Here is a 14971-nt window from a genome sequence, read left to right on the forward strand (position 1 = left end):
CGAAAGGAAATTAAATATTCATTAGGTTCGCTCTTTTTCGTCACGTGAGTCTCGAAATAAAATTCCTCTTCTTGGTAATGTTATTTTCAAAATATCGAGCTTGCTAGATTTTGTACTTGCTGGCTTATGGCTTATTAAGTATTTATAAAGACTTTCTGTCTTCTGAATACTCGTGATGACTGCCAAAGATGTTCAAACTACAGGCGCGACCCACTAATTTATCGTGCCTTCCGATACATGGAAGAACTCATCATTGCAAAATAGTGAGCCATCCACGAACCGTGCCAAGCGTTACTTAACTTTATGATCTATCGATTATTATTATTATCGACTTATTTCAGCCTCAATTAAGATTAAAAATGATCTTGTTACAGATGGACCCTCAATCAAAGTAAGGCCTCAGAATGTGGAAGGCGAGTCTGGGTCTATAGCAACACTATCCTGCATCGTCGATGGTCATCCACCGCCGAAGATACAGTGGTTACGATATGAACATGAACGATTTATTGTGAGTAGTACAAATAATGTTTTTTTTTACATATGTATTGGGGTTAAGTGTTCCAGACCTGGACCAATTTTGAAGTGTTTAAAATATTCCCTGAACCTTTAAAATCCCACCAAAAACATTAAATGTAAAAAAAGCCAATCCTCTACGCAATTCCTCCACCGTAAAAAGTTTTGAGATCGCATAGAAGCCAAGTCCTGTTCAACTTTATTTGTAATAATAAATCAATATTTTGTGACCATATCAATAGTTTCGTTCACTTTACAATAATATTGACTTGGCCATGAGCACAATAAACTACAAATATAATACAGCATATCTTGGAGAGGTGAAAGTCAATCATGAAGTTTAATATCACAGAATTAAATACTTTTAGTTTTTTCAATTGTTTCTAAATGACCGACAGTCAGTATCATCCAAAATCATGAACTGCACATTTACTATGGCGCATGTTTGGTCCATGGTGATCTCAAATTCCAATCAGTCCAATCGTAAAATCATGTCCATATAGAATGTATCAATTCAATGGTATTTACACATTATTTCAGGGAGCGACTATTAACTTGTGCTCATGGCCAAGACAATATTATTGTAATGTGAACAAAACTATTGATATAGTCACAAAATATTGATTTATTATTACAAATAAAGTTGAACAGGACTTGGCTTCTATGCGATCTCAAAACTTTTTACGGTGGAGGAATTGCGTAGAGGATTGGCTTTTTTTACATTTAATGTTTTTGGTGGGATCTAATTTATTTTTTGTAGGTCTCCTTCTAAGTATATAACAAATTAAATTAACTTACATGCAACTAACTAAATATATAACAAACTAAATATGTAGACCTAAACTAGCACGTAAACAACATTTTTTTTAAATAAATTAAACAATTTCAATCATTAGCACCACAGATTAAAATTATAGATAAACAGTCTCTCCGCCTCCTTGGGGCTCCCATCCTAGACCAATCTTTTTCTACATTTATTTCGGAAAAAATTGATAATTTCAACGATATTTCGGAACGCCTACAGAAAATATCAATGCATTCGGCCATCACAATTATTCGACACTGCTGTTTTGGTCCTAAATTTACACATTACCTCCGTTCTTCTCATCTCTTTAAACATAGCCACCTTTTAGACCCAATTGATAAAATTATCCGCCATACCCTCAGCTCCATTCTCAATGTGGCCCTGGACGACCGAGCCTGGCAACAAGCCACATTGCCCATCCGGATGGGAGGTCTCGGCGTCCGCAAAATTACCAGTATTAGTTTACCGGCATTCATATCCTCGGTTCACGGCACCGAGAAATTAACCAGGAATATTCTTACTCCAACACTGGCTGATTTCGAGGTGCCGTATTTAGCCGAGGCTATGGATGCATGGAAAATTACTTGCCCGAACGAAAATTTACCCAGCAACCTGTCTTCCCAAAGACAGTGGGATGAGCCGCTCTGCAGAGTAACCCGGAATAGTTTGATAGAAACGGCAATTACTCCTGCTGAGCGAGCGCGCCTACTGGCTGTGGGTAGATGGGAGTCGGGGCTTTGGCTTCAGGCACTACCGTCGTCAAACATTGGCACCATGTTTGACGATACAACTTTCCGCCTCGCTACTTGTTTACGTATAGGAGCACCGTGCTGCTCCCCTCATCGCTGCCACTGTGGTGAGGCTGTCACCAGCCTCGGACACCACGGCCTGTCGTGCAGCCGCAGTGCGGGCCGTATTGCGCGGCATGCAAACATAAATGACATTATCCGTCGAGCTCTTGTTGCCGTCGGGGTACCAGCTGTATTAGAACCAAACGGCCTGGCACGCGACGACGGTAAGAGACCAGACGGCATGTCGTTATTCCCTTGGAAGATGGGTAGGCCTTTAGTATGGGACGCAACCTGTGTCGATACTCTTGCGCCATCACACCTTCCAAGTTCTGCGTGCTGTGCTGCTGCTGCCGCTGCGGCTGCGGAGAACCTCAAGCGGCGGAAATATAGTGGCCTTGTCGGAAACTATATTTTCGAACCGTTTGGGGTTGAAACCCTCGGGTCGTGGGGTCCGAATGCCCACATTCTATTTAAAGATCTTTCTAGGCGGCTGGTTGACGCTTCTCGTGACCAGAAGGCTGGCTATTACCTCGGACAAAGAATCAGCATGGCGATCCAACGAGATAATGCTGCCAGCCTCTTGGGCACGCTCCCAGTTGACAGCGATGGGGACGAATTTTTTGACGCTTTTTAGTTGTTCTGTTTTACTAGGATAGTTTTTGATTTTTATTGTAAATATGTATTGTAAATATGAAATTAAATCTATACAAATAATATCAAAGGAAAATTAAACAATTTCGAAATTGTCGAATTTTTTAATCGAATATCTTTTAGAATAAAAGAGATTTATTTCAGAGGTAGATGGCGCTATCACATGAAATTATTTGTTTTTTTTTTTTAACTAAAAACCGTAGCGCGATTTAGACCAGGACAACGCCATCTATCGAGCGAGCATGCAGTATTTATCGCACTGCATTAATATGAAAGATTTTATCATTATTCATTTTATTTTAACCTAGCTTTTTTATTCATATGTATGTATATTTAATACATAATAACAATATACCACACTACGTAACAATAAAAAAATTAGTAACATTTTGTACATAAATAAATAACAAAGTTATCAATGCAGTCAAAATTCATACACAATGTTCTTGAAAAACCGCAAATATAAATTTGTTTCCTATTTTTTTATTAAGTTTTAAGGTTTTTATAATTTTCCCTTTATATGTAGCCAATAACCTATCTTGGTGCCAAATTTGAAGGTTCTAAGTTTGTTAGAAGTACCTTAGACTTTTGATGATCGGTCAGTGAGTGAGTCAGTGACAAAATGGTGTAACTTTGATCGCTCATAACTCGTAAACTATTTATTCAAATTTCTTGTAATTTTGGGACTGAGCTTGTTCTAATACTTACTCTTGGTCATCGAAAACCTAAACTCCTAGCTTTGTTCACATGGAAGATACACGGGGCTGAAATAGCCGCGAAACGCTTCGAGAAAAGATGGTACGGCCGTGCCCGCTTTGCTCGAGTCTTGGCTGGGGCACTGCCGTGCCCTCAGATTATTTTAAAATCAAAATAAGCCCAATCGCGCCAGCCATTCTCAAGTTTTAGTGAGACTAACGAACAGCAATTCAATTTTATGTAACAGAGAAGATTTTAAGATGAACATGTTATTTGCTTAGCCTTTTCCAACTATTGGTATTTAGTCTAACTGAATGCAGCTTAGTACCAGTATACATAAAGCCACTGCCTATCTGACCGCCTCAACACAGTTCAATTACCAGGGCAATCCCTGTTAACACTGGTTGTTACATTTTCTAAGGATATTACTAATGCGACTTATTTTTGTCCTTGTGCAGAGAGTTGGCAAATCACCAAACCTGACGATCACGATATCTCCTCATTCTGCGGGACAATACTGGTGTAAAGCAAGTATTGAGAACAGACAGGATGTACAAGCTCCTGCCATCGTTTATATTAAGGGTAAATTGATTAGTATTTGTATAATTATACAGTGAAAAATGATATTTGTACTTCTATGGCAATCTTCTAATAGCAAGTTATTCTTTTTATTTTCTTCTGGATATTGAAGATTTTTATCTATGTTGACATTTTATACATACGCCAAGGAATCTGCGCTCGTTAAAACTTTATCTACTTTTACATATAATTTATGTCGTGTAAAATCGTTTATCGCAATCAATTTTAGCTATGCAATCTGTTAAACTATGCAAACTGACATAAAAAACTTATGAACATCCAGCAACTTCGTTGGCAGAATGATTTCAAATCTTCTGCCAAATCCCAACCAAAGAACTTCTACTACTTTAATGTAATATTAAGCTCCTTTATGCACCTCATATCTACAAACTTTGGGAAACCGCACACAACTGCTAAAATATACAAAAGCCTTAAGACGTAAGATCTAAAACTGTGGCAAGCCGAGTCGACCTATAACACGGAGGAAGGAAAGATTAGCGGAGATGCCATAAGGCAGGTAGGTCAGGCGCCTGCTCGTAGGTCAAGTAACGTACGTTAGGCGTGATCAGTTACTAGAAGTAACGAGGCATTTGTGATCGTTGTCAAATCAAGACAAAAATGACAAATATTGGCCTTGATTGATTGATTCTAAAGAAGGCGTATAAGAGCGGAGCTAGTAACGTTCCTTATTTCTCTAACACCCGCATCTTGGCGAGTTATTTTCTTAGGAGATTTTGCGTTATGACATCTCCGCTAGTTTTGTTCTCCGTGACCTCTACAAACTGCGCAAGTGCTACGTCGTCGCGAGGTCATTTCAATTTGAACATCTTGTGAACTAGCCAAGTTAGCAGTTCGTAACTTTGAGGTCCAAACTTTATGCCCATGTAGGCAACTCGGCTATGCATGCACAACTTTAGTTTTATGCAAATTGAATAGTGCGTCGAAAGGTCTCATTCAAATTGTTGTTGATTCAGCATCAATTATGTCTTTATGGAGCATTCCATTTATTTAGATCTGTCTGGGAAGTTCTTAGGCTGTGTTTGGATATCCAAAGTTTAGGCGTAGCTTCTGAATAGATATGCTAGCAAAGTTCTAAATATGATTTAGTTTTCAATAAGCTTTAGACAAAAGACTGGATCACTAAGTTAATCAACTAATTAATGCGTAGAATTGGGATCAAGTTCATATTTATATTTTATACAAGTACTCATATAATTTAATATGTTACACTCCCAACATCACATCAGCTTATTTTCCAAAAATAACGCGTAATATAAAGCCAATTTCCCCACACATCCCTCTGAAAATATGTCGACAAAGTGGCAAGGAAAAATTTGCGCAAAAATTTTCATGGGGTGTTCTTTATTCTCGTTGTTTTTATAGGACCGCCGAAGATAATATCAAATCAAACACAGTATGGTGTCGAGGGGGACAGTGTCAGAATAGAATGTGTTTCGTTTGCCGTCCCTAAGCCCGACTACATTGTATGGACCTTTGGGGGCAGCGAGATAAATTCTTTTCATAATCAGGTACTGTATTTTTTTGGAAATTCCTTCTTTGCGAATAATATTGACATTTTAGGCCGAGGAGTTTGAGGAAACATGGGTAATCATGCTCACGTTGTATGTATTATCTTTATGTATATATCCAAAACTGTGTCAGCATTTAAATATTCAACTCAATCTACATACACACACTCGTAGATCTATATTGCAGCTCTGTTCAACAATAAAACTGCACTATAAACTTGCAAAGTTAAATGCACATTTTGCTGAACAAACTGGCAAATTTTCCTCCATCGCTTATTTAAAGGGCTTCCGAAGAAAAGTTAGGCCAAGATTTCTCAAACGAAACATAAAAGCAGAAAAAATTGTATGCACAGAACAAAACTCGAGATAAAACAATTCTTTGTTTTACAGCTAAAATGTATTCAGCAAACAGAAATCCCACCAAAAACATTAAATGTAAAAAAAGCCAATCCTCTACGCAATTCCTCCACCGTAAAAAGTTTTGAGATCGCATAGAAGCCAAGTCCTGTTCAACTTTATTTGTAATAATAAATCAATATTTTGTGACTATATCAATAGTTTCGTTCACTTTACAATAATATTGACTTGGCCATGAGCACAATAAACTACAAATATAATACAGCATATCTTGGAGAGGTGAAAGTCAATCATGAAGTTTAATATCACAGAATTAAATACTTTTAGTTTTTTCAATTGTTACTAAATGACTGACAGTCAGTATCATCCAAAATCATGAACTGCACATTTACTATGGCGCATGTTTGGTCCATGGTGATCTCAAATTCCAATCAGTCCAATCGTAAAATCATGTCCATATAGAATGTATCAATTCAATGGTATTTACACATTATTTCAGGGAGCGACTATTAACTTGTGCTCATGGCCAAGACAATATTATTGTAATGTGAACAAAACTATTGATATAGTCACAAAATATTGATTTATTATTACAAATAAAGTTGAACAGGACTTGGCTTCTATGCGATCTCAAAACTTTTACGGTGGAGGAATTGCGTAGAGGATTGGCTTTTTACATTTAATGTTTTGGTGGGATCTAATTTATTTTTGTAGGTCTCTTTCTTCTCTAAGTATATAACAAATTAAATTAACTTACATGCAACTAACTATATATATAATAAACTAAATATGTAGACCTAAACTAGCACAACATTTTTAAAATAAATTAAACAATTTCGAAATTGTCGAATTTTTTAATCGAATATCTTTTAGAATAAAAGAGATTTATTTCAGAGGTAGATGGCGCTATCACATGAAATTGTTTTTTTTTTAACTAAAAACCGTAGCGCGATTTAGACCAGGACAACGCCATCTATCGAGCGAGCATGCAGTATTTATCGCACTGCATTAATATGAAAGATTTTATCATTATTCATTTTATTTTAACCTAGCTTTTTTATTCATATGTATGTATATTTAATACATAATAACAATATACCACACTACGTAACAATAAAACAAATACATAGTAACATTTTGTACATAAATAAATAACAAAGTTATCAATGCAGTCAAAATTCATACACAATGTTCTTGAAAAACCGCAAATATAAATTTGTTTCCAATTTTTTTATTAAGTTTTAAGGTTTTTATAATTTTCCCTTTATATGTAGCTAATAACCTATCTTGGTGCCAAATTTGAAGGTTCTAAGTTTGCTAGAAGTACCTTAGACTTTTGATGATCGGTCAGTGAGTGAGTCAGTGACAAAATGGTGTAACTTTGATCGCTCATAACTCGTAAACTATTTATTCAAATTTCTTGTAATTTTGGGACTGAGCTTGTTCTAATACTTACTCTTGGTCATCGAAAACCTAAACTCCTAGCTTTGTTCACATGGAAGATACAGGGGGCTGAAATAGCCGCGAAACGCTTCGAGAAAAGATAGTACGGCCGTGCCCGCTTTGCTCGAGTCTTGGCTGGGGCACTGCCGTGCCCTCAGATTTAAAAAATTCTGTTTTACTTAGAGATACAGAATGAATATGTTTCTCTTATCTTTGCACAACTTTTGTATAAAACTTTAAGTTTGCCAGTTTTGCTGTCCCCGTATAGTTTTATCGTTAAATTCGAAGTGTTCTTTCAGGAATATGCATTTTTGGAGGAAAGTCTAACAGATAGGATGACAAAATCGACTTTGATAATACGGAGGAGTGAATCGAAACATTTTGGCCACTATAATTGTACTGTAGTTAACGTGTATGGCATGGATAGCGTCGAAATTAACTTAGTTCCGGCAAGTGAGTATGACGTCAGCTAACTACAAAGTTTTAAGCCCATTGCGACTTGAAATTCTAGCTAAGGCTTTTTGTTCTATACTGCAGCAAAATATTCCTTTGCTGTTATGCAAAAGAATAAAAAAATAATCACGGTGCACTTTAAAAACGTTTTATATTTTGTTAACACTATCCTTTTCTGTTCACATTGTATTTCAGCAGTAAATAAGTTGAATTTTATTTGCAGAAACTTTTCCAATAATACTTATTATTGCTGGGGGATCATCGATTATTATTTTCGTATTGATAATAATGCTGATCATAATGCTTTGTCATAAGAAGACGAAGAAAGCTGATGTTAAGAAACCTGATATAACGGACTTGGGCAAGACTTGTGTGGATCAGTTTAAGGATTGTGATAGAAGTTCAAATATCAGTGATCTGAAGTTAGAACTTCGGCAAGTTGAAGGCAGTTGTGATATGGTGAGTGAAGATCCTTGGAAAGTTTTGATAATCGATATTTAAGACTTACGAGCTAGAATGCTGGTTGTCTAATACTATAATGCCTTGTGTAAATTAATGAATTGGTATTTTTTCGATATATTAGTCTAATGCAGTAGGTACAACTTTGAACTTTCAATCAGTATCTAAGGATTTAGAAAATATGATAATCAGAAAAAAATAAATATTCATATAGACATTTTTTTGACTGTTGATTTTAAAATGATTAATAGGTAAAATGACTATGCAGTAGATATAAATATTGCACACAGCATTTGGGATTAAGGAAATAATATCATTCATTAAATCAGATATAAAGAATACACCAATCCTTTTACTATGTATTTTATTTCCTTGATTTTTATTTTTCTTTCCAACACAGGATAATTCAAACGCAGGATCAGAAACGGACCTTCATCCGACTCTCCACCTGACATCCAATCTAGGTCTTCCCTTAGCCGGTCCCGTACCTCTACCCGACTCAGGTTATGACAATGAGCTCATGAAACAATACCAGCGATACAGTGGGGACTTCAATCAACCCATCAGTAACTTGAATTTTAAGGTAAGCTAGATTTACGATCCCAATATTTGATCTATCTATTGTATTGGTGAATAGAGATAGAAGTTTGTTCGGAGGGTCGAAAGATGAGCGGAGATGTCATAAGGCAGGTAGCTCAGGCACCTTCTGCTAGGTCAAATATGTATGGTGTGTGTGACCAAAACGATCCGTTACGAAGGAACTGTCGAGGCGTATTTTTAACACATCCATAGAAGATTTTTGATTTTATAAAAAATGGACGGGTTCCAAAGAAGGGGTATGAGAGTGGAGCCAGTAATGTTCCTCGTCCCCCGAAAACCCGCATTTTGGCTTCGCCATTTTCCGTTCAACATCTCCGCTTGTCATTTTGTCCTCCATGGCAATTTGACATGCCTTGTATGCTAATGTCAAAAATATATCTTTAGTTAGCAAAACAACAGATAGATAGAATTTTAAGGCACTTCAGATTTATTGTTAGAATGCACGAAGTCAGTGTGTGTGGAATTAGAAATTAAATATTAAGGCTTTGGGCGTTACAGTGGAGTGGTGCGATTTTCTTTAGATTGTGTTCTATGGCTGAAATATGGAGTAACTTTGTATGAACTGCCGTAAGAATGAAAATTTAGAAGGAAGAAGATTTTTGGATTCGAAACACTGATAAGTTATCTGAGCCACCCAACAAAAAGACAAATTTTACCTCCTGGAAAAATTTTCTAAGCAAAAATTTGCAAGTAGGAAATTCCCAGCTCACATTTAAATAATAATTCTGTTCCAAGTCTCTTTTTTTTCTGAAAGTACACCTCAACCTTCCGTAACACGACTCTAGTTTTAAATTTTTAATTCCCTCTCGCAAACAAATGGCTGTCGGAATTTTATTCGACCAAACCTTCGCAAGTAAAACCATATAAAATGTTTCTTGGGAAGATGTAATTTTATACGTGGGTTGAATTTCAGTTAGCAAAGCATAACAATGCTAAATTATGAGAAAATAATAATACGAGACCGTTGTTACATACTGAACTGTACTAGAAATGTAAAAGCTTTCTCATTTTTCGGCGTATGTACCTTCTACGCCGGATTTTATAACGAACTTGCTCTTTTTACGCGTATAAAAATGTTCAAAGGGACCTTGTTTCAGATGACTCAAATCTAATAAGAACTTTCATTTTCGTAATTCCAGAAATAAATTAAGAATCATGAATTATGATGAGAAATGTTTCGAAGTGGAAATTGTGTTTTTGTAGATCTAGGAAATAAATCTAAGGTTCGGCCTTAATTAAAATACGTTTCCCAGAATAAGGTATTACTTTTAGTTTACTTTGACGTGATACTAGGTCAGAAATAGAGATGAGTTTTCGGTATATTTTAGAAGTAAAAAATATTCAAGTGATGAAAAGATTTGTGTTAAGTAACTAATTATATGAACGGCAATAGGCTGATATGATGATGATGATGATGAAATTATTGTAACTGCTTTGGTTTAAGAATGATCAATAACCACACTAAAATTACCTGTATGGTAGTTGTTTTGAAGCTCACTATTTAGGGTCTAAATAATTGTATTTGGTTCAAAATAGCAAGTAACTGTTTTTGCTGGGGAGTTTATTGCGCCACTTCGTACTCTCAGCACAAACATAGGAAGTGTTGAAAACTTGACGTTTTGTGTGCCGTCTTTTACGTACAAAAAGTGCTGTTTCACAACCAAGTTTAAATAAATGAGTTTGACTTTTCACCTAATCATAGAAGTATCTACCACCAGATTTTTAACACCATTCCTTCTTTCAGCATCAAAACCAAGGCAATGGTTACGTCCCATACGTGGACTATTCCCGGGACTACGCCCCTCCCGTGCCTTCTGACTCCCTCTCTGGGTCCTTGTCGAGAAGTACTGACGGGTCTACGTATCCCAGCCACTGTGGGTCCTTGCATCGACAGCAGAGTTGTGCCAGACTTGGGGGCGTTGTTGGTCCTGATGGTAAGTTTGTGAGTCCAGAAATGGATGAGAATATAAGAATGGGTGATTTTTGAAGTTGAAATTTCAGAAGCAAAGTTTAGAGGTACCTTTAGCGTGAATGGTAACTTGTGACCGTTACTTGAACAAGTGATTATTACAAACAACAAGTGAACTTAGCACTCACGCCTTATCCCAATGAGAATAAACAAAAAGTATTTGTAATTATGATTTAAATCTACAATTACGTGTCAATATATAGGTCACTGACTTACTAGTCGCCCAGAATTTGTAAAAATAGCGATATCTATAGGGGAATTTTCAATATCACAGCTTGGCCTTTATCGGTAATTTTAAAAACATATCATATTTAAATCCATTACGTTTATGTTTGCTAATCTCTTAAAATCAATTTCGATTTCCATTCAAACGTAATCTCGATTCAATATTTTATTGCCACCAGCTTAGCTAGGTTTCCAATTATTGCGACTGGAATTCTCAGGTCTCGAGACGTTTTTGTTTTTTAACTAGATTAGTTGGGTTTCTAGTAATCCTCTGCGGGAAATAAATAGAAAATTCCTTTGAGAACATGCTCAGGTATTGTCCTTTTAAAACGGATTACGAGGTACATTCTTGCACTTCTAATTGAATTAATTGAAATATTTTACTTGTTTAGATTCAATTTTCTTGCGGATTAAGTTCAGATTTTCTTTAGTAGTTTGTTTATTTTCTTTGATATCTACCGTTTTTGAAAGCTTTCAAGGGTTGATTTAAAGTTGTATTATAAAAAGGGAATGGTGTATTTAAATAGTTTCCCTTTAATCAGATAATGAAACAGTATATGTATCAGCAAAAAGGCTCATAGCAACAATACAAACTTCATTCAGAAATTGGGCATATTTTTATAACACTTAAAGTAGACACAAAAGAAGAAGAAAGTGGCTGACATAATGTTTTTTCCACAGTGATACCCATGTCAGGACCTGGAGTAGTCCTCACAGGAGAAGACGTGAGATACGCTGCTACGTACGGCAATCCGTATTTACGAGGCAGCGCTCCTGTGGGTGAGTCGAATGATTTTATTTCAATAAAAGAAGAAACCAGGTTGACGCTTGTATGGTGTATCAAATACGGTACATAGTTCAGGTGTTGATTGTCTTGACGAAATAGGCCTTATTGATCATGTTTCAAATTCAAATGCTGATGCAGTAAAGAAAATATAGTTTGTAGTAGAACTTCAGTTTTAAAATATCGTGGATGGAATGCTAGGTCTCAGAATGCTTACTTATAAATACGATAATAACTCTGTCCGTCTGTCGGATCTATCTTTCATGCCAAAACCCAGATAGTCTAGAATCTGACAAAGTCCAAATTTTTACCGAGATGTGGGTGAGACCGTGGGGAAAAGTTAGTAACAAAAATATATTATCATGTTTATACAGTTCTAATAAATCGTGTTCTTCCACAGCATACTTGCCACAGATGAATACGAATCCAGTTGGGAAACCAGCACCGCCGCCATACTATTCTGTCAGAAATCCCAATCATCCTCCAGGTAAATTAAACTTTCGTGTATCATTTCGCGCCTAGCTTTTTGCCAAACTATGTTGAGTTCAACTTTCAGTCTTACCTAATCCATGCAGTCGAAGACTATGCGTACTATGAATATATGCGTACGTGGAGCGATTACCTATCTGGTCAACTCCACCTACTTATCCTGGGAACTCGATACCCATTTATTTAGCATACCTTATGACAATTTAAATATTGTGGTAAGCTTAATTTCAAAAGACAATTTTTTCTGATCATTTTCATTTTTGCTTTCACAATCTTGATCATATGTGAAAATCCTTTTCGTAAAAATTAACACATTAACAGCTCCCGCTGCTCTACATAAAATGATCATCTCTTTAATTCAAGTATGCAAATGTTTCTTCGTCAGCCTTTTCAAGTAATATTTTGAACACTATTTTCCCTTTAGCAGTGCCATCAGTCACGTCACCGTCATCATCATCGTCTTCGAGGCCGGTCACTAGTCCAATGGCGTCTTCATCGTCTACCAATAGTGGCGCACAGCCTCAAGTAAGTATTTAGTCTTTATAATTCTTATTTTGTGGAGAGATAAGACTTAACTTCATTTGCCAGACTCGAGCAACCTAAACGATTTTGATGAAAAGTATCTGAGAAACATCGCTGGAATACTAGCATTTACCTAAAAACTGTCAGTATCAACATAAATAGTTTTATTAGTGTAAGACCTATGCCTCCACATAGGCAGACAATATGGCGGTGAAGCTTATAATGCCCTTCTTTTTGGATTGGTGGTTAAATAGTTATTGTCTTTTTGCACTCAAATAAACAAGTTATATAGTTTGTTTTTTGATAATTTTATGGTATTACCTAACCTTTGGTCTATTGTTATTAATTATAATCTTTTGTTCTCTATAAATAGGTGCCTAAATCGTCTTCGGGAGCTCTGTATATTCTTCCGCCGTCCAGTCAAGGAAACTTGCAGTCCAATCAGATAACCACCAAAGGTACGTCTTAGCTGAGATTATACATATTCGAATAATGCTGTTTTTTCGTCCGCCTACCCTTTTCCCAAGTATGTTGTGGTCGGTTTATAAGTATCTGACTTTCTCAGTCCAGTTACCCGGACACCCTTTTCATTATTTCTAATTTCTATAAAATCTTGGATGAAAAGAAGTATGTGTGAAGCGGAAATTCATTCTTTACGCCTACGTTTGACTTTTTGCACATAATTGGGCCGATTTTTTGTAGCACGTGTGCGTTGCAATATTGCTATCTATCAGTGTTCTACAGAAAATCGGTCAACGATCATCCGACGTTGGCGGGCAGTATACAAAAAATAGGCACATTGAACTAAAAACATGAAAAAGGCAGATAGGATCCATTCAAAAATATATAGGAAGGAATTCCTGGCAACAGCTTGTCACAATAAAAATAAATTGCACCCGAATAATCATTATGAAAAACCCGATATTTTTCATGGAAATGCATTTTATTAATATCTTTCTCCATTACAGGTAATGGTAACCAGTTGAACGCTGGGACCCACGTTTAATAAATTCATGAGTAGTTAGGAGAAATACATGAAATGTTTAAAAAACTTAATCAGTATATAGATATTTATATGATATACGTAAGCTTAATTATGAATCTCGTGTCTAAGACACTATGAATTTTTGTGATTATTATTTTTTGAGCCGACGTTATCTAAAGAAATAAAGTATCAGTCTTTTTTTGTAAAAAAATGTTTTATAACTTTTCTTGCTTAATATGTGTGAAAAATAAGATTTAAAAACTTCGTTTATTTTGAACAACTTAATACATTTTTGAATAATTAAATTCTAATGAGAACACGTTGTAATTAAAAATAAAACTATAACTTTTTAACGTCGGCCCAAAAATAATAAAAGAAAAAGTTTTTAATAAAAAAGATGTCTCTTTAGTATACTTCTCACGACTTTAATTACGTCAAAAGTTTGACAAACGAGCCTAAAATTAAAAAGCTTTAAGTGTTCATGTCAAAGAAAAAACTAACTTAAGTTACTTTCATTTAAGTTGTATATTTTTAGGTTTAAAATTAGCCATTATATTTTTTACACTATATAAAATTTTAATATTGATATAATCTAAGCTGTGTTCTTAAATGATAGAATCTTTTTATTGAAATAAATAAAAAAATAGTAATTATTTTACATTTTTTTTTTTTGAAAAAATATAGTCAATTAAGTGGTCAATGTTAATTTTAATAATATTTTAACCTCGGAATCTCGATTTTACTTTAATTCCTGAAACGGAAAGTAGAAATAAGAAATGTATCAAGATATAAGGATACTTGATTTTGGAAATGTTAAGTAATTTGTGTAAATATCTTCGGAAAACCTTCTGACTGAGACTGAAAATTAATTTTAGATTAGTATTTGATTTAGTCGCTATGTAAATACTAAAAATATAATTATCTATAATCGTGTTTGTTCCGTCATTTTAATAAGTTTCATTTTTTTTTTGTTTTATTTTTAATTTTTTAATAATTTTGACTTATTTCAGTCACAGTAGGTTACTACTCTTTATAATATTTTTAGTAAAAAATAAATGTTTTTTCTTATTTTTTTTAATAGTTTTTTTTTTTTAAATATAATAATTGTGTAGTCCAAAGGT

General features: G+C 35.1%; 1 protein-coding gene across 2 annotated transcripts in view; it reads left to right on the plus strand.

Moving 5' to 3' along the window:
• The window catches only part of LOC126056874 (irregular chiasm C-roughest protein), a 95439-nt gene extending 81427 nt beyond the window's left edge, over positions 1-14012 (plus strand). Inside the window, exons 11-22 of one of the 2 annotated variants that reach the window (XM_064042307.1) lie at positions 375-508; positions 3915-4038; positions 5419-5564; positions 7664-7817; positions 8041-8276; positions 8677-8859; positions 10621-10810; positions 11752-11850; positions 12255-12341; positions 12768-12868; positions 13239-13323; positions 13834-14012. In XM_064042307.1, coding sequence (XP_063898377.1) covers positions 375-508; positions 3915-4038; positions 5419-5564; positions 7664-7817; positions 8041-8276; positions 8677-8859; positions 10621-10810; positions 11752-11850; positions 12255-12341; positions 12768-12868; positions 13239-13323; positions 13834-13871 — 1577 coding nt within the window. In that variant the 3' untranslated portion in view covers positions 13872-14012. The remainder of the gene's footprint in view (positions 1-374; positions 509-3914; positions 4039-5418; positions 5565-7663; positions 7818-8040; positions 8277-8676; positions 8860-10620; positions 10811-11751; positions 11851-12254; positions 12342-12767; positions 12869-13238; positions 13324-13833) is intronic. The other variant, XM_064042308.1, reaches the window with a different exon arrangement.
• The last annotated feature ends 959 nt before the right edge of the window (positions 14013-14971 follow it).

Source organism: Helicoverpa armigera, chromosome 28 (assembly GCF_030705265.1).
Source record: "Helicoverpa armigera isolate CAAS_96S chromosome 28, ASM3070526v1, whole genome shotgun sequence".
In the NCBI taxonomy this organism is placed as follows: domain Eukaryota; kingdom Metazoa; phylum Arthropoda; class Insecta; order Lepidoptera; family Noctuidae; genus Helicoverpa; species Helicoverpa armigera.